The sequence below is a fragment of the Rattus norvegicus genome, chromosome 9 (assembly GCF_021556685.1).
Source record: "Rattus norvegicus strain SHRSP/BbbUtx chromosome 9, alternate assembly SHRSP_T2T, whole genome shotgun sequence".
NCBI lineage: Eukaryota > Metazoa > Chordata > Mammalia > Rodentia > Muridae > Rattus > Rattus norvegicus.
Window position 1 is genome coordinate 70,126,504 of NC_141542.1, and position 19,939 is coordinate 70,146,442.

Sequence of the window (19,939 nt, forward strand, 5' to 3'; positions counted from 1 at the left end):
GAAATTGTTTTGTTCTGTTTTTTAATAATAGGAAATCTGAGCTTAGTTTTAAAAACTATGGAAGAGTTTATTGGGAACAAGAGGAACAGGTAGATGAGGTCCTCAGCCCAGCGGTAACAGAGTCCCTGTGTCTGTGAGTTCTACTCCAGGGATTGTGTAGAAATAACTCAGTAGACAGTCGTCTGTCCAGTAGGCAGCTAGCAGGAACAAGCCTGCTCTTTGCAAGGGCTGCATTTCTGTCAGACATACTATGATGCTGACACAGAAGGAATCGAGCCGCCTGGATATATGTTCTAGCACATGAACACAAAATGACACTTTTTCTGATCAGCAAAAAATGAATTATTTAAGAATACTATCCAGGGCCAGTGAGAACTCAGCAGAACTTGCCACCAAGCCTGGTGACCTGAACTCCTGAGTTCTCAGGTAGAAGGAAAGACCCAGCTACTTACTGCAAGCTGTCCTCTGACCCCCACAAGTGCACCGTACCGGGTGCATACCGATTACTCTCACACAACATACGTGAATGAAATACAACTTAAACATTTTAAAGTGATAGTGTACACACTGTCAGGTACAGCATGTTATTTGAATTGTAGAAAACCCCGACAGGGCTACAGCAGTAGAAAACATGACCACATTTTTATTTTAGCTACACTGCCTTGACAGTATAGATTACTTACACAAAGCCATCAGAAGCCATTCAGGCAGGTAGGTATTGGCAATACACAGGAGCTTTACTTGAGGAGCCTCTGTGGAAATGCCTGTTTGGGGCACTTTGGGCAGTGCTATTTAGCAACTACGATGGAAATAATTCTCTCTTCTTTGTGTGTGCGTGCGTGTGTGCATTTGCATGATACAGAGGGTCATACCAAACAAAGGTCCTTAGGAATACCAGGTAGGCTGTACCCCAGAGCCACATCTTTGTGAATAGTCCTAAGTGCTGTGTACCGGGAGGCACTCATCAGCTCTTTGTTGGGTTATGACAGTTGAGGTGACATTCAGGTAAAACTTTTGAATGGCAGAGACCCAGCGTTGTTTCAGCCCTGCTGCTGACAGGCGTCCAGAGGGCGGGCCTGTGAAGCATTCTGTATGTTGTTTATGCTCTGATATTAAGGGAAGTCGGAAGGAAAAGTTTTTGTAAGAGTCAAAACTTAGGGAAAGGAATAGAAACACTGTAATAAAAATAGGCTTACTAGAACTGGATATCAAAGTTGCCAGTCTGTAAACCTTGCATGTTTTCAATATCTTTGTTAAGATGTGTTTCTCCTTTCAGCTTCCAGAGATGCTGCATGGAGATGGCGACCACGAGGAGCACGGCTTCTGTCCAGTTGGGCAGTTCATTCTTCAGAATCTAGGACTGCTGTTTGGATTCGCCCTCATGCTGGTTATCGCCCTCTACGAAGACAGAATCGTGTTTGACATCCAGTTCTGACCATCCCGGTCTCTGCCGATTCCGAGAATGTCCGTGCAGCTTGCCTCTGCCCCTTGTACTGTATGCACATCGCTCAGAGAATCCAGTGGCCTGCACTGTCCACAGGTTCTGTAGGTTTGAGCCTAACCACAAAAGACTGGTGCTCAGGACTGTTTTCTCTGCATGGATGGGTCTTTTAAAAGTTTGTGATAAAGTCAGAACATGGGACTCCATGTACCAATATTGATAGAAGTTTAAGACTTTAAAAAAAGAGAGAATCATATAAAACACTAGTCTTTTTATTAGTAGAAACTTCTGTGGCTATGCAGAAATAGAAATTAAACCAAAAAAAATCATTTAAACTTTAAAAATATTTTAAATGGACTTTGAGCAGACATTTTTGTGTGCGTGCTAAGAATGAATTTTAGTGCCCTCTAATTCAGCTACATATATACATGTGGGACTAATAGGGATCAACTTGACACAACTTGGAAACTGAATAAAGTTGACTTTAGGAACTAGAGGGAAGCCCAGGCTGCACTAGAGTATGGATTTAGCATTGGGGAAAGCCCTTATTCTTGAATCTAGAGTTACTATTTTTGTATATATTTGCATAGTGTTCAAACTTGCGGCCTAAACTACTGAAATTTGTGATTGTATGTGTGAACTTCAGTTTAATCGAAGAGTCATAATGGTTCTTTGCATACTATATTTGGTGTTGGGTTTTCTTTTTAACTTTGTTTTTATGGGGGGTGTGAGTCAGAGCATGGAGTCAGTACCTTTTTCTTAACATTACTGCTCTCGGAAATATCAAAGAAGTGGCATTCCATTTCCCTAGGACTAACTAGGTTAATTGGAAATTTTTAAGTTCTGGGTGTTCAAGTTACTTTACCAGTTTGGCATTGGAACTCAGAGCACATGCTGTGGCTGGTAGTAAAATCCAAGCTCGCCATGCCTGTAGTCTGTATATAAAACGTCGGCTAAATGGTAACTACACCGGTACCATAGCTGCTTTGGTACCGAGTATATGACTAAGCCAAAATCACTTTTATCATTTTGTGCCAAGATACACTGTCGGTGCCTGATCCGGAATGGTCTGTGTTTGGGTGCCTGCTCTTACGCCACTGGTGCAGTGACGTGTAAGACGTCTAAGTCCTGTTCCGTATGAAGCGTGACTCGGCGTGTAGACTAGTCATGTGCATAGCTCTGTTTACATCCCGCACCACCCACTCTTCCCTCACGCAGGCAAACGTCGGAACCGTGTGCAGCTAGCTCTATTTTAACTGCTTGGCAGCTGGGACACTCCTTGGGAAAAATACATAAGAGCCAAAACTTGTCCATTCCATTTTAAATATTTGTATTCAGTCCCTTCTCCAGTTCTCTTCCTCTTACTCTGATTTTTTTTTCAGACAAAAACAAAAAATTAAGAGTAGCGCATGCATGCAGGTGTTGGAGGCTAATCTCCAGTTCTGTTGTGTTCTAAGCGAGGGCTGTTCGTTCTTACAGCAGTTGCCTCTTTCCTCTGTTGTGTTCTAAGCGAGGGCTGTTCGTTCTTACAGCAGTCGCCTCTCCCCAGCCCTCCTTGCACTAAGTACTTTGGTACGCAGGCTTTCAGCACTGGGCAAGCCTACAGCAGTCCTTACTTCCCCTCATTGTTGGCCGTTTGAGCAGCCTCACTGAAAGGTGCTGGTGCACTCCGTGCTGTCGACTTCAAGTGACTTGGAAATTTTGCTTTCAAAACCAAGATACGCTTATGCTTCACTTTTGAGTTTTATTCCCAAGGAGGATTGTACATTCCAGCATTAAATCTGCTTCATTTAAAATAACAGCGGGAACATACTCCCACTCTAAAATGCCTCACTTAAAAAGCTGGTCGGTTATGCTTACAGTATACAAAGTTTTATATTCTCAGACGGTATTATCTTTACGTGCTAGATTTTCTTAGTCGTTTCGGAGGGCTTTAACAGTGGCTGCTAATATTTTGATAGTGTTCCACCAGTGTTTAGTTTTTACATCATTCTCGTGTATAGTTTCAGGTCTCACTAGACAATCCCAATTCCACTACATTTCTTTTTGGCTCCAACATTCCACTTAGCTTGACTAGTCTAATTTTAACATATGCCTGTTGGAGGTCACCAATGTTACTTGTACAATGCTGTCACCATGTGACATCCATATGGATTTTGGTGTATATCACATTGCATTCAATCAGCTGTGATTATGCTTAGAAATACTATAGTAACTAGATGCAGTGTGAACCTTTTCCATTAACAGTAAGTCAGTGGCTTAAATGTGATTATGGTCCTGCAAGGTGATACTTGCTAAAATATCTAGACATTTTTTGTTGTTGTAACTGAATCATTTTTTTTTAAATTTATAAAGCTGGAAGTGATCAAATGCTGTTTTTTTTTCATTGTCAACAGTGGTGTGTCATTTTATATATGTTCCTAATGCTTACGGAACTCTCCCGAAATAAAGTTATTCAGAAAGAAAGTGTGGTGTGTTTTCAGTCTCAGAACACGGTGAATCTCAGAACTTTGAATCTTTCTTGGTACTTAAAAGAGGCCAGAGTAAAGTTGTAATTAAGAATATTACGTTTATTTAAGCCAAAACCAAAATTTAAACAGCAAACTGTGCTTTATTCAATCTAACAAGAAGTTGGAAGAGACGATGCCACCTTCGGATTATGAGTTCAGTTGACATAGCAGTGCCACACCCCGTCCAATCCAGTGTTCCTTGGGTTGGTCAGAGGGAAGAATCATGGCAATCACGAAATTTGTGGAGTGGCCAGTGGTGGAGAGCGTGCCCCTCCTCTCACTTGTCTTATACAGTGGAGCAACGTAGCTTGGTCGTTTGGGTATGTCTGACTTCTTACAGGGCTTTAGCCACATCTGGAAGAAAGCGCAAACACCTCTTTAAGTTAGCGCTGTTAACTGGCATGTGCTTTAGCGACTGCGATAGTCCCCGAGTTTGTCAACAGGGAAACGATGGCTCGACTATAAAGATGCCTAACTATCTCAGAACCAGTATACAAATGAAAACACTTTACCTATGTTAGAGGCATGCTGCCCTCTCAGGTATATGTTAGATACTATTTGGTTTAAGTTTGTTAATTGGGCTAGGCCTGGGAAATGTTACTACTTTTACTCTTTTTCAATAAAGAAAGTATTCCTAGTGAATTTAATTCTAACCCATACTTGGAGGTTTCTTAGCAGGTTGTATGTAAAATGTCTTTACAGTTAAATAGTTAATTTATAAAATACTGCATTGTGCCATAGTAAAGACACTAGTTGCTTAAAAACATATTACCCAACTGTTCATCACCTCTTCCCTGGGGGTGATTTCGGGTGCCTTTAGTAACAAAACAATTTAGTAACAATTCCATATAGCGTCAAAAGAGAGACGCTACTATTTATACTCAGAGTCATATGACTTATTTATTTAAAACCAATAAATTCCAAAGAGACCTTTTTTTCTGGCAACAGTTCTGTGACTAAATCAGCTCCCTGCTGTGAATGGACAATACGCATGATTTGCTGTTTAACAGCTGTGAGCCAGGCAGGATGGTTCAATAGAGGCCTAGCAATCTACCTGCTCCTCTACAAGAGCTAAACCAAGACTGTCACGCTATAGGTAGAGTTGAGTAACTTTGGGAAAACACTGAGATCCAGTATCAGAACACAAAACCACTGTAGAAACCAGAGCTGGGACAGCCCCAAGGCAAGAGAAACAGCCCACCTGCCACCCGGTGTCAAAGCTCTGGGATAGGCTCATTTCCAACAAATGTCTGGTACGTGCACGGAAGCTGCCAGGCACTTCCAGGCGCACAGCCTAAGAGGTAGAGGCTGCCTGAAGTCCTCCAGCACATCTCTGAGACACGATAGTCAGTAGTTACCCTGAGAAGGGGCCTGATGGCCTGGATTGTTCTAAGGGTCAAAAGCCTCCACACAGTCTCCTCTCAAACCTTGCAGCCATTCTTTACCGTCCTGGCTTAGCAGGAGGTGTTCTGAGCAGGCTACCTGAGATTACTACTGCATGGTGACGAACAGGTGCCATGTAGAGAGGGGCCAGGGGGCCCTCCACAAGAACCTGGGTATAAAGGTGATGTCTCAAATCAACAAATATTCCACCTCCTCCAGCCAACATTGTTTCAGCCAAATCACACCTTGCCTCCAGCTGTAGCCCTGCCCCAGAGGCGCGGTCCTTCCTGCAGTGACAGTTCAAGGGAAATGGAGAGAATAAAGTACTTCCAGCTCCTCTCAGTGTACACAGCCAACATATCCCTGCTCTCCTTTCCGGGAGAGCCCTGGGAGAGGGATTTTGCCTGACCCCAGCCATGACCCACTGATACTCAATTACTGCTGGATACTATTGCTGGAACAATCTGGAAGAATAGCTCCTAGAGCCACAGAAATACTTCATCTGTCCCCAGGAAAGCACAGGTGAGAACCCGCTAAGGGATTGCTGCTGGGTAGACATACCCAAAGCAGTAGCAAAAAATAAATCACCCCCTGCACTTGTCCTGGGCCCCTGCATCGGTTGCTTTACACTGCTCACAGGGAAAGGCGAGTACCACAGCGGATAGGAGGAACGCTGACTCCTGTGCTCCCTGTGAAATAACTACTTGTAGAGTGCTTAGACCCTTCACTGTTGTTGGAGCAGCCAAGACTAGAGCCCATTCAAATAACAGCCAGCATCAACAGTACCTCAGAAGCCCTGCCTCTGGATGAAAACCAGTATTCCCATTATTAGAGGAACCATATAGTGAGCACTATAGGAGGAGCCATACAGGGAGCACTCCATCACTCCCACTATAGGAGGAGCCATACAGGGAGCACTCCATCACTCCCACTATAGGAGGAGCCATATAGGGAGCACTCCATTCACTCTTGCTACCTATTCCACACATGCCTAAACTGTTAGTGTCCCTCTCGTGGGTAATCCATAGACAGAGGGTCTGACTCTCTCACGTACTCTGCCAAAACTTAATAACTACAGTCAAAGAAGATACAAGGACATTGTACTCCAGTACAAAGCAAACTCAGCATAGCATAGTAAACTAATACCCTGATACACATCTTTAAAAGAAAGTCATATTCTAAGAAGCCTATCCCATATAAGTGATAGAGATAATCTATTCACTAGATGCACAGAGATGCACAGATTTCAACACATACACAAGAAGTAGTTTCAAATATTTTAAAATAATACATCTCCTAAAAAAATAACTTCCTAGTAACAGATTCCAAAGACACTGGGGTTGATGAAATACCTGATAGATTTAAAAACTGGTTGTCAAAAAGCTTAGTGAGAGGTCTGGGAGTTGGGGGTGGGGTTTAGGAGAGTTGTACAGTGATTTCTTAGCATGCATAAAGCCCTAGATTCAATCCTCACTACCACACAAAGTCAGGCATGGAGGCAGTGGACCTGTAACTCTAACATTTGGAAGATGGAGGTAGGAGATTCAGGAATTCAAGGTCACCTTCAGCGTGGAGTTCAAGTCCAGCTTGAGCTATATGAAACCCTATATTATACAGAAAAAAAAACTCAATGACAAATGAGATTCAAGAACAAAAAAATTAGGAAGACAATGCAGATATGAAGGAGGAACCCATCAAACACAGAAAGAGTGAGAGTGAGTTCAAGGCCAGCCTGGGCTACATAGTCAGAGTCTCTCTCAAAAGTCGAAGAAAATGTAAGCGCAAGTCTCCAAATCAGACCAGCTTAAGCAGTTATACTAAGAATATTGATTTTTAAGAATAGTATAGTCATGAAAAAGATCAAGACAGAATGAAAAGACTACAGATCTTTGTAGCACTACTAAAAGATCAAATGCCTGCCTAATTAACATACTTGAAGAAGAAGAAGAAGAAAGACTAAGGTCACAGAAAAATAAGAGCAGATTTCTGTATAGATGGGAGGTCTTAGATTCTAACACTGCACATTACACATTATAGTCAACATGCCAAAAGTACAGTATGAAGTAAGCATGGGGGACATGTGTTATATACCCATATACTCAGCTATGTATATCCAGAGGTGTCAAAGGATGTTAGACATTTTCCTCTATTATGTTCCCCCTCGGTTTTTGAAACAAGGTCTGTCATTTGGCCTTGAAGCTCAGTGATGGCTGGCTGGCAAGCTCCAAGATGTCTGTCTCCATCCCCTAACATGGTTGCAGGTGTGTGCTGTACCTGTGACTTTACATAGGTAATCATACTTGAACTTGGGTTTTCTTGCTTTCACAGCCAGAACTCTTACCCATGAAGCCATCTCATCAACCAGAGATAGTTTTGAAACTTTCAAGAGGAAAGCACCAAATCACACTGAAGGGCAGCCCTAGTAGACTACCTACAAATTCTCAGTAGAAAGCCTATAGACCAGAGGGACATAGAATAACATCTTTGAGTTTTGAAAGAAAATGATTGCTATTCAAGCTATCTGTATCCAGCAAAGTTGTCCTTTAGAATTACTGGAACATAGTCCAAGAAGAAGTCCTTCCTGTAAGGAGAATTCTGAGTGCTTGTGAGAAAATTCCAAGAAAATAAGACAAGAGTTATTTGTTTACACAGCTCTATGGGTAAACATGTTTTTGCCATGGGAGGCTTGCCCTTGTGATTATAAACTTTACTATTGGGACCCTCCTTAATCCTCAGAGTATGAATTGTCTGATGCTCTGAATAAAGTTGGCTGTTGCATCAGACTTTAGTCCACCTCACTGATCAGCTCTATTCTCCCAGGTCCCACTACCTCTACATCAGTAAACAAGAATAAACAAACAAACAAACAAACGTCATTTATGAGCACAAAAACAACCTTACTAAAGATGCTTTTAAGAGAACTCCATATCCAGAAGTAAACAAACAGAAACTATCATCATGAGCACAGAAAGTATAAATTCTACTAGAAGAGTAGGTACACAATTGAGAAAGCTACAAGAAAGTGTTGATACAATAAATCATCAAACCACAGAGATAAATATAAACAGGGAAGCAAGAATTAAACAATGCCCTAAACAGAAGAAAACAGAAACCATGACAAGCATATCCAGAATGACCATGGCCTTAATTTTTCAGTAAATTGATACAAATTTTTGGATGGATTAAAAACAAGACCCAAAATATCCTGCCCACAAGAAACTCAGCTCAACCATAAAGACACACAGACCGGAATAAAAGGGTGGAAAATGATACCCCAAACAAATGGAATCCCAAACCAAGAATGAGTAGTTAAATATAACAAAGTAGACTTTAAGACTAAGAAAATTCAAAGAGACAAAGATCATTGCATAGCAATCAAGGAATCAATTCATCAATATTTATAAATATTTATGCATAAAATATCAGTAATCAATTTTATAAAACAATGCCACTAGACAAAAATGGAGAATGGGCTCCAATATAACAATAGCAGAGAATGTCAGTATCCCATGCTCACCAATGAACAGTCATCCAAATGAAGCATCTACACAGAAAAATCAGAGTCAATCCACACAGTAGGTAAATGGATTCTTTATTTACAGTACATTGTACCCAAATGCTCTAGAAATAAGTAAGACCACAGTGTGTATCTGTGCAGTGGTACCGCACAGCTGTTTTGCTCCTGTCTAATTTAGTGCACAACAACCAATTATTTCCTAGTCTTACCTCGGCCCCCTAGCTTTTAATTACACCTTGGTCTTTGTTCTTCCATTTCCTTTTTTATGTTTCTTTTTTTTTATTTTTTAAAGTCCTTATGATTTAATATACTGGACACTGAATTTGGTCTTTATGCCCTTCCATGCCCTTCCAGTGACCCCTCTCATCCGTGGTAAAGCCTTTCTTTCCAACCAGCCCCTCTTCCCATGACATTCTTACTTTTCAACCCACTGAGCTTGTGGTTGCTTATATGAGCAGGAGTGGGGAGTTATTTACTGAAAATGGGCAACTTATCAGGGGCTACACCACTAAAAAATGGACTCTCCTTGAGCCATCTGTGTTTATTGCCGTTTAGGGTACCTGAGCCTGAGTGATTAGGAATTCTAACTTCAAATTTTTCTTCACTTTTGTATGTTGTTTGGGAGTACTTTCCTCCCTTTTCTTTTCATGTGCGTTATATATTTGTACAATACATGTATGTACAGGAGCACCTGTGTCTTCATGTGTGTTTATGTCTGAGGTTAATGTCTAGAATCTCAATTACAATTTCAATTTATTTTCTGAGATGAGGTCTGTCAATCAAATACAAAGCTCACTGACATACTGGTGTTAATTCTTCATGGAACCAGAAAAATCCTGTTCCTGTGGAAGCCCAGATGACTCGAATAGCCAATGAAACCCGAAGCAAAAGAAGCAAGTCTGAGGTCTCGCAATTCCCACTTGGGAGGACTGCTCCAGAAACGAGCCAAGGAAAGCAATGTGGTGTTTCTATGGAGAGCACAGAGCATGAAAACAGAATGGCAAACCTCAGAGACACCCATTCCTCTGCAGCCAACTAACTTGACAAAGTGTCAAACTATATCTCAGAGAAAAGATGGCTTCTTCAGAAAGACCATTTTCTTAACACATGTTAGTACAGTCTCTATAAAACAGTATGGAGGCTGCACAAGAAAAAGTAAAATAGGGTTACTGTATGATCCAGTCAGACTGTATGGCTTACTGTATGTCTACTCTTAGGTATATATCCAAAGTAAATGAAGTTAACATGAAAAAAATGAGTACCCAAGTTTGTTGCAATAGTGTGATAGATTGATGATAGACGATTGGTAATATACACACACATACACATATACATACATATGTAGATGCAATAAATAATAACAAAATCATTAACATCAAAATATTTGCTGGAACCAGAAAATGTCAAGTTAACTGAAATCAGCTGGATGTGGAGACAGACAGACACAGACAGACAGAGACATAGAATGTGACACTAGTATATACTCTATCGTATGCAGAAGCTTAAGAAACAGAAAGGACTCTGAATGACATAAAAGAGGTGACTAGGGATCAGAGAGGGAAGGGAAAGGGAAGCAGAGTAGAAGAAAAGCAGTGGATGTGTCAAAGCACAATATATAGATGTACGGAAATATCACGGTGGATCCTAACGTCTGCATGATATGTACTAATAACTACAATTTCCCCCAAGCCACATTATTAAAGCAGTTATGTAAAGCATAATTTTCCAGCTTAGATAAAAATATAACATAGTTCCATTCCTCCTGTAACTACAATATACCACATTCTTTTTAATCATTTAAGCACTAAATATTTCTAGAATATTACACTTTATTGTAGAATGTAGCCAGTCTTTAGAACAAGATTTTAAGGTCAGCTGGTCTTTGACTTATATAGGGAAAGAGCAAACTAAAACCATAAGCATCTTTTAGAATTTGACCAAATTAATTTATCTCATAGTAACGAGCAGTCCTTTAGGGTTCTTAGGTCAAAACACAATCACATGAAGAAGCCAATGACTAAGACCCAAGGGGTATCCATTTCTCCCAGCACTGTGGGATCCTTGTTATGAGGGATGGACAAGCTGTAGCTTACCAATAACATAACTCTCAGAACACTTGCAACTTAAAAACCATAAATGAGCAATGTACTTTATTTTAAGGAAAGAATGGATTTTTTTCTCATGAGAATGTTTATTTCTCATTGACTTCTTTGTTGAACAGAATAATTAGCATATGTAAATGCACTCCCTCCCTCTACTCCTACAAGCTAATTAAGGATGCCCTCAGAAAGGGAAGGAACTGCAACCTTGCCAGTTCCTGAAATGGCAAATGCTTATCTCACTTTTGGAGTGTCCAATCCTAAACCTTCTCTGCCATTTGGTATGTAGATGAAAGTCCTAGTTTTGGACCAGCCTTCGCCCCCACTCCCCCGCCACCGTTATAGCTGCTATGGTGAGTTTTCACCTGTCTCTAAGCTTCATACAGAATTCTACAATTCATATTACTTAATAATCTTTGTTTTATCATACCATCCTGATTGCACCCTTCAGATGATATAAAAACCTATTTTATCATGATGTAGTTACACACAGAAACATTATATGGCACTGCTCCTCACCATTCATTAATTCTTTAATTGCAGTTTTCATGAAACATCAAAATTCATTTTTCATCCAATAACCACCCTGGCAGTGTGTTTACGGTCGTCAACTGACTGGAATTTGAATTGTCTTCATCACAGTCATCCTTGTGTCTATAGGTGGAGTCTAGGAGGTCCTGCTTTCTGACTTTCAGCTCTTGTAACTGTAAACAACTGTACTCTTCATGGTCTATTTTATGCTCAGCTGTTAACAGTCTCTGTTTGTTTGTCACTCCATTATTTAAAATAACTTACATGCTAAAGTCTGCAGTACAGTCCAGTGTTCCTGTGTGTAAGAAGGCTGAGGGATGAGATTTATCCAGCAAGAATCACAGTGCCACTGACTGTGAGATAATGGATACTAAATAAGTTTTCTTTAAACAGAAACAGTACAACAGTACCTATCAATCAACTAACAAAAATGCTGATTCCATAGAACCTCAATCTAGCTGCCAAGAAAGCATTTGACAAAATTCAACACTCCTTCATGTTAAAAATCTTAGAAAGATCAGGAATTCAAGGCCCATAACTAAATATAGTAAAAGCCATATACAGCAAACCAGTAGCCAACATCAAACTAAATGGAGAGAAACTTGAAACAATCCCACTAAATTCAGGGACTAGACAAGGCTGCCCACTCTCTCCCTACTTATTCAATATAGTACTCAAAGTCCAAGCCAGAGCAATCAGACAACAAAAGGAAGTCAAAGGGTTACAAATTTGGAAGGAAGTCAAAATATCACTATTTGCAGATGATATGACGGTTTACCTAAGTGACCCCAAAAATTCCACCAGAGAACTACTAAGGCTGATAAACAACTTCAGCAAGGTGGCTGGGTATAAAATTAACTCAAAGAAATCAGTAGCCTTCCTTTCCTCAAAGGATAAACAGGCTGAGAAAGAAATTACGGAAATGACACCCTTCACAACAGTCACAAGTAATACAAAATACCTTGGTGTGACTCTAACCAAGCAAGCAAAAGATCTGTATGACAAGAACTTCAAGTACTGAAGACAGAAATTTAAGATCTCAGAAAATGGAAAGATCTCCCATGCTCATGGATTGACAGGATTAATATTGTAAAAATGGCCATTTTGCCAAAAGCAAACTACAGATACAATGAATCCTCATCAAAATTCCAAACTCTTTTCAACAATAAAAGAACTTCTGGGGAATCAGCATCCCTGACCTCAAAGTGTATTACAGAGCAATAGTGATAAAAACAGTATGGAATCGGTACAGAGACAGACCAATGGAATAGAATTGAAGACCCAGAAATGAACCCACACAACCTATGGTCATTTGATCTTTGACAAAGAAGCCAAAACCATCCAATGGAAAAAAGATAGCATTTTCAGAAAATGGTGCTGGTTCAACTGGAGGTCAGCATGTAGAAGAATGCAGATCGATTGATTCTTTTTTTTTTTTATTAACTTGATCATTTCTTTTTTTTTTTTATTAACTTGAGTATTTCTTATATACATTTCGAGTGTTATTCCCTTTCCCAGTTTCCGGGCAAACATCCTCCTCCCCCCTCCACTTCCTTATGGGTGTTCCCCTCCCGACCCTCCCCCCATTGCCGCCCTCCCCCCACCAGTCTAGTTCACTGGGGGTTCAGTCTTAGCAGGACCCAGGGCTTCCCCTTCCACTGGTGCTCTCACTAGGATATTCATTTCTACCTATGAGGTCAGAGTCCAGGGTCAGTCCATGTATAGTCTTTAGGTAGTGGCTTAGTCCCTGGAAGCTCTGGTTGCTTGGCATTGTTGTACATATGGGGTCTCGAGCCCCTTCAAGCTCTTCCAGTTCTTTCTCTGATTCCTTCAACGGGCATCCTATTCTCAGTTCAGTGGTTTACTGCTGGCATTCGCCTCTGTATTTGCTGTATTCTGGCTGTGTCTCTCAGGAGCGATCTACATCCGGCTCCTGTCAGTCTGCACTTCTTTGCTTCATCCATCTTATCTAGCTTGGTGGCTGTATATGTATGGGCCACATGTGGGGCAGGCTCTGAATGGGTGTTCCTTCTGCCTCTGTTCTAAACTTTGCCTCCCTATTCCCTCCCAAGGGTATTCTTGTTCCCCTTTTAAAGAAGAAGTGAAGCATTCGTATTTTGGTCATCCGTCTTGAGTTTCATGTGTTCTGTGCATCTAGGGCAATTCAAGCATTTGGGCTAATAGCGACTTATCAATGAGTGCATACCATGTATGTCTTTCTGTGATTGGGTTAGCTCACTCAGGATGATATTTTCCAGTTCCAACCATTTGCCTACAAATTTCATAAACTCGTTTTTGATAGCTGAGTAATATTCCATTGTGTAGATGTACCACATTTTCTGTATCCATTCCTCTGTTGAAGGGCATCTGGGTTCTTTCCAGTTTCTGGCTATTATAAATAAGGCTGCGATGAACATAGTGGAGCACGTGTCTCTTTTATATGTTGAGGCATCTTTTGGGTATATGCCCAAGAGTGGTAGAGCTGGATCCTCAGGCAGTTCAATGTCCAATTTTCTGAGAAACCTCCAGACTGATTACCAGAATGGCAATCCCACCAAGAATGGAGGAGTGTTCCTCTTTCTCCACATCCTCGCCAGCATCTGCTGTCACCTGAGTTTTTGATCTTAGCCATTCTCACTGGTGTGAGGTGAAATCTCAGGGTTGTTTTGATTTGCATTTCCCTTATGACTAAAGATGTTGAACATTTCTTTAGGTGTTTCTCAGCCATTTGGCATTCCTCAGCTGTGAATTCTTTGTTTAGCTCTGAGCCCCATTTTTTAATAGGGTTATTTGTCTCCCTGCGGTCTAACTTCTTGAGTTCTTTGTATATTTTGGATATAAGGCCTCTATCTGTTGTAGGATTGGTAAAGATCTTTTCCCAATCTGTTGGTTGCCCTTTTGTCCTAACCACAGTGTCCTTTGCCTTACAGAAGCTTTGCAGTTTTATGAGATCCCATTTGTCGATTCTTGATCTTAGAGCATAAGCCATTGGTGTTTTGTTCAGGAAATTTTTTCCAGTGCCCATGTGTTCCAGATGCTTCCCTAGTTTTTTCTTCTATTAGTTTGAGTGTGTCTGGTTTGATGTGGAGGTCCTTGATCCACTTGGAATTAAGCTTTGTACAGGGTGATAAGCATGGATCGATCTGCATTCTTCTACATGTTGACCTCCAGTTGAACCAGCACCATTTGCTGGAAATGCTATCTTTTTTTCATTGGATGGTTTTGGCTCCTTTGTCAAAAATCAAGTGACCATAGGTGTGTGGGTTCATTTCTGGGTCTTCAATTCTATTCCATTGGTCTATCTGTCTGTCTCTGTACCAATACCATGCAGTTTTTATCACTATTGTTCTGTAATACTGCTTGAGTTCAGGGACAGTGATTCCCCCTGAAGTCCTTTTATTGTTGAGGATAGTTTTAGCTATCCTGGGTTTTTTGTTATTCCAGATGAATTTGCAAATTGTTCTGTCTAACTCTTTGAAGAATTGGATTGGTATTTTGATGGGGATTGCATTGAATCTGTAGATCGCTTTTGGTAAAATGGCCATTTTTACTAAATTAATCCTGCCAATCCATGAGCATGGGAGATCTTTCCATCTTCTGAGGTCTTCTTCAATTTCTTTCTTCAGTGTCTTGAAGTTCTTATTGTACAGATCTTTTACTTGCTTGGTTAAAGTCACACCGAGGTACTTTATATTATTTGGGTCTATTATGAAGGGTGTCATTTCCCTAATTTCTTTCTCGGCTTGTTTCTCTTTTGTGTAGAGGAAGGCTACTGATTTATTTGAGTTAATTTTATACCCAGCCACTTTGCTGAAGTTGTTTATCAGCTTTAGTAGTTCTCTGGTGGAATTTTTGGGATCACTTAAATATACTATCATATCATCTGCAAATAGTGATATCTTGACTTCTTCTTTTCCGATCTGTATCCCCTTGATCTCCTTTTGTTGTCGGACTGCTCTGGCTAGAACTTCAAGAACTATATTGAATAAGTAGGGAGAGAGTGGGCAGCCTTGTCTAGTCCCTGATTTTAGTGGGATTGCTTCAAGTTTCTCTCCATTTAGTTTAATGTTAGCAACTGTTTTGCTGTATATGGCTTTTACTATGTTTAGGTATGGGCCTTGAATTCCTATTCTTTCCAGGACTTTTATCATGAAGGGGTGTTGAATTTTGTCAAATGCTTTCTCAGCATCTAATGAAATGATCATGTTCTTTTGTTTTGTTGGTTTGTTCTTTCAGTTTGTTTATATAATGGATCACGTTGATGGTTTTCCGTATATTAAACCATCCCTGCATGCCTAGGATGAAGCCTACTTGGTCATGGTGGATGATTGTTCTGATGTGCTCTTGGATTCGGTTTGCCCGAATTTTATTGAGTATTTTTGCGTCGACATTCATAAGGGAAATTGGTCTGAAGTTCTCTTTCTTTGTTGGGTCTTTGTGTGGTTTAGGTATAAGAGTAATTGTGGCTTCATAGAAGGAATTCGGGAGTGATCCATCCGTTTCAATTTCGTGGAATAGTTTGGATAATATTGGTATGAGGTATTCTATGAAGGTTTGATAGAATTCTGCACTAAAAGCCGTCTGGACCTGGGCTCTTTTTGGTTGGGAGAACTTGAATGACTGCTTCTATTTCCTTAGGAGTTATGGGGTTGTTTAACTGGTTTATCTGTTCCTGATTTAACTTCGGTACCTGGTATCTGTCTAGGAAATTGTCCATTTCCTGCAGATTTTCAAGTTTTGTTGAATATAGGCTTTTATAGTAAGATCTGATGATTTTTTGAATTTCCTCGGAATCTGTAGTTATGTCTCCCTTTTCATTTCTGATTTTGTTAATTTGGACACACTCTCTGTGTCCTCTCGTTAGTCTGGCTAAGGGTTTATCTATCTTGTTGATTTTCTCAAAGAACCAACTTTTGGTTCTGTTGATTCTTTCTATGGTCCTTTTTGTTTCTACTTGGTTGATTTCAGCTCTGAGTTTGATTATTTCCTGCCTTCTACTCCTCCTGGGTGTATTTGCTTCTTTTTGTTCTAGAGCTTTTAGGTGTGCTGTCAAGCTGCTGACATATGCTCTTTCCTGTTTCTTTCTGCAGGCACTCAGCGCTATGAGTTTTCCTCTTAGCACAGCTTTCATTGTGTCCCATAAGTTTGAGTATGTTGTATCTTCATTTTCATTAAATTCTAAAAAGTTTTTAATTTCTTTCTTTCTTTCTTCCTTGACCAGGTTATCATTGAGTAGAGCATTGTTCAATTTCCACGTATATGTGGGCATTCTTCCCTTATTGTTATTGAAGACCAGTTTTAGGCCGTGGTGGTCTGATAGCACGCATGGGATTATTTCTATCTTTCTGTACCTGTTGAGACCTGTTTTTTGACCAATTATATGGTCAATTTTGGAGAAAGTACCATGAGGAGCTGAGAAGAAGGTATATCCTTTTGCTTTAGGATAGAATGTTCTATAAATATCCGTTAAGTTCATTTGGCTCATGACTTCTCTTAGTCTGTCTACATCTCTGTTTAATTTCTGTTTCCATGATCTGTCCATTGATGAGAGTGGGGTGTTGAAATCTCCCACTATTATTGTGTGAGGTGCAATGTGTGTTTTGAGCTTTAGTAAGGTTTCTTTTACATATGTAGGTGCCCTTGTATTTGGGGCATTGATATTTAGGATTGAGAGTTCATCTTGGTGGATTTTTCCTTTGATGAATATGAAGTTTCCTTCCTTATCTTTTTTGATGAATTTTAGTTGAAAATTGATTTTATTTGATATTAGAATGGCTACTCCAGCTTGCTTCTTCTGACCATTTGCTTGGAACGTTGTTTTCCAGCCTTTCACTCTGAGGTAGTGTCTGTCTTTGTCTCTGAGGTGTGTTTCCTGTAGGCAGCAGAATGCAGGGTCCTCGTTGTGTATCCAGTTTGTTAATCTATGCCTTTTTATTGGGGAGTTGAGGCCATTGATGTAGAGAGATATTAAGGAATAGTGATTATTGCTTCCCGTTATATTCATATTTGGATGTGAGGTTATGTTTGTGTGCTTTCATTCTCTTTGTTTTGTTGCCAAGATGATTAGTTTCTTGCTTCTTCTAGGGTATAGCTTGCCTCCTTATGTTGGGCTTTATCATTTATTATCCTTTGTAGTGCTGGATTTGTAGAAAGATATTGTGTAAATTTGGTTTTGTCATGGAATATCTTGGTTTCTCCATCTATGTTAATTGAGAGTTTTGCAGGATACAGTAACCTGGGCTGGCATTTGTGTTCTCTTAGGGTCTGTATGACATCAGTCCAGGATCTTCTGGCCTTCATAGTTTCTGGCGAGAAATCTGGTGTGATTCTGACTGGTCTCCCTTTATATGTTACTTGACCTTTTTCCCTTACTGCTTTTAATATTCTTTCTTTATTTTGTGCGTTTGGTGTTTTGACTATTATGTGACGGGAGGTGTTTCCTTTCTGGTCCAATCTATTTGGAGTTCTGTAGGCTTCTTGTATGTCTATGGGTATCTCTTTTTTTAGGTTAGGGAAGTTTTCTTCTATGATTTTGTTGAAGATATTTACTGGTCCTTTGAGCTGGGAGTCTTCACTCTCTTCTATACCTGTTATCCTTAGGTTTGTTCTTCTCATTGAGTCCTGGATTTCCTGTATGTTTTGGACCAGTAGCTTTTTCTGCTTTACATTATCTTTGACAGTTGAATCAATGATTTCTATGGAATCTTCTGCTCCTGAGATTCTCTCTTCCATCTCTTGTATTCTGTTGGTGAAGCTTGTATCTACAGCACCTTGTCTCTTCTTTTGGTTTTCTCTATCCAGGGTTGTTTCCATGTGTTCTTTCTTGATTGCTTCTATTTCCATTTTTAATTCCTTCAACTGTTTGATTGTGTTTTCCTGGAATTCTTTCAGGGATTTTTGTGACTCCTCTCTATGGGCTTCTACTTGTTTATTTACGATTTCCTGGAATTCTTTCAGCCATTTTTGCGATTCCTCTCTGTAGGCTTCTACTTGTTCTCTAAGGGAGTTCTTCACGTCTTTCTTGATGTCCTCCAGCATCATGATCAAATATGATTTTGAAACTAGGTCTTGCTTTTCTGGTGTGTTTGGATATTCCATGTTTGTTTTGGTGGGAGAATTGGGTTCCGATGATGCCATGTAGTCTAGCTTTCTGTTGCTTGGGTCCCTGCGCTTGCCTCTAGCCATCAGATTATCTCTAGTGTTACTTTGTTCTGCTATTTCTGACAGTGGCTACACTGTCCTATAAGCTTGTGTGTCAGGAGTGCTGTAGACCTGTTTTCCTCTCTTTCAGTCAGTTATGGGGACAGAGTGTTCTGCTTTCGGGCATGTAGTTTTTCCTCTCTACAGGTCTTCAGCTGTTCCTGTGGGCCTGTGTCTTGATTTCACCAGGCAGTTCACTTGCAGCAGAAAAGTTGGTCTTACCTGTGGTCCTGAGGGTCAAGTTCGCTCGCGGGTGCTGCCCTCGGGCTCTCTGCGGCGGCAGCAACCAGGAAGATATGCGCCGCCCCTGCCGGGAGCTTCAGTGCATCAGGGTTCCAGATGGCCTTTGGTGTTTTCCTCTGGTGTCCGAGATGTGTGTGCAGAGAGCAGTCTCTTCTGGTTTCCCAGGCTTGTCTGCCTCTCTGAAGGTTTAGCTCTCCCTCCCACGGGATTTGGGTGCAGAGAACTGTTTATCCGGTCTGTTTCCTTCAGGTTCCGGCGGTGTCTCAGGCAGGGGTCCTGCCGCTCCTGGGCCCTCCCCCACGGGAGCCCAGAGGCCTTATACAGTTTCCTCTTGGGCCAGGGATGTGGGCAGGGGTGGGCAGTGTTGGTGGTCTCTTCCGCTCTGCATCCTCAGGAGTGCCCACCTGACCAGGCGGTTGGGTCTCTCTCTCACGGGGTCTGGGATCAGAGAGCTGCTGCATGCCGGGATCCTCGGGTGTGGGACTTCTGGTAAACACAGGACGTGCCCGGTCCTAGAGGAATTCTGCCTCCGTGTGTCCCGAGCTCACCAGGCAGCTTTCTTGCAGCAGAAAAGTTGGTCTTACCTGTGGTCCCGAGGCTCAAGTTCGCTCGTGGGGTGCTGCCCACGGGCTCTCTGCAGCGGCAGCAACCAGGAAGATATGTGCCACCCCTTCCGGGAGCTTCAGTGCATCAGGGTTCCAGATGGCCTTTGGTGTTTTCCTCTGGCGTCTGAGATGTGTGTGCAGAGAGCAGTCTCTTCTGGTTTCCCAGGCTTGTCTGCCCCTCTGAAGGTTTAGCTCTCCCTCCCCTGGGATTTGGGTGCAGAGAACTGTTTATCCGGTCTGTTTCCTTCAGGTTCCAGCGGTGTCTCAGGCAGGGGTCCTGCCGCTCCTGGGCCCTCCCCCACGGGAGCCCAGAGGCCTTATACAGTTTCCTCTTGGGCAAGGGATGTGGGCAGGGGTGGGCAGTGTTGGTGGTCTCTTCCGCTCTGCATCCTCAGGAGTGCCCACCTGAC

General features: G+C 41.3%; 2 protein-coding genes across 7 annotated transcripts in view; one reads left to right on the forward strand and one right to left on the reverse strand.

Moving 5' to 3' along the window:
• The window catches only part of Slc39a10 (solute carrier family 39 member 10), a 123,365-nt gene extending 119,458 nt beyond the window's left edge, over nucleotides 1-3,907 (forward strand). For all 6 annotated transcript variants that reach the window (XM_087566669.1, XM_087566672.1, XM_087566668.1 and 3 more), the window contains 1 exon segment: nucleotides 1,277-3,907. In XM_087566669.1, the coding sequence (XP_087422795.1) occupies nucleotides 1,277-1,435 (159 nt within the window). In that variant the 3' untranslated portion in view covers nucleotides 1,436-3,907.
• Nucleotides 3,908-3,990: 83 nt separating this feature from the next.
• The window catches only part of Dnah7 (dynein, axonemal, heavy chain 7), a 305,586-nt gene continuing 289,637 nt past the window's right edge, over nucleotides 3,991-19,939 (reverse strand). The window contains 1 exon segment of the mRNA NM_001419550.1: nucleotides 3,991-4,305. Within this exon segment, the coding sequence (NP_001406479.1) occupies nucleotides 4,099-4,305 (207 nt within the window). The 3' untranslated portion in view covers nucleotides 3,991-4,098.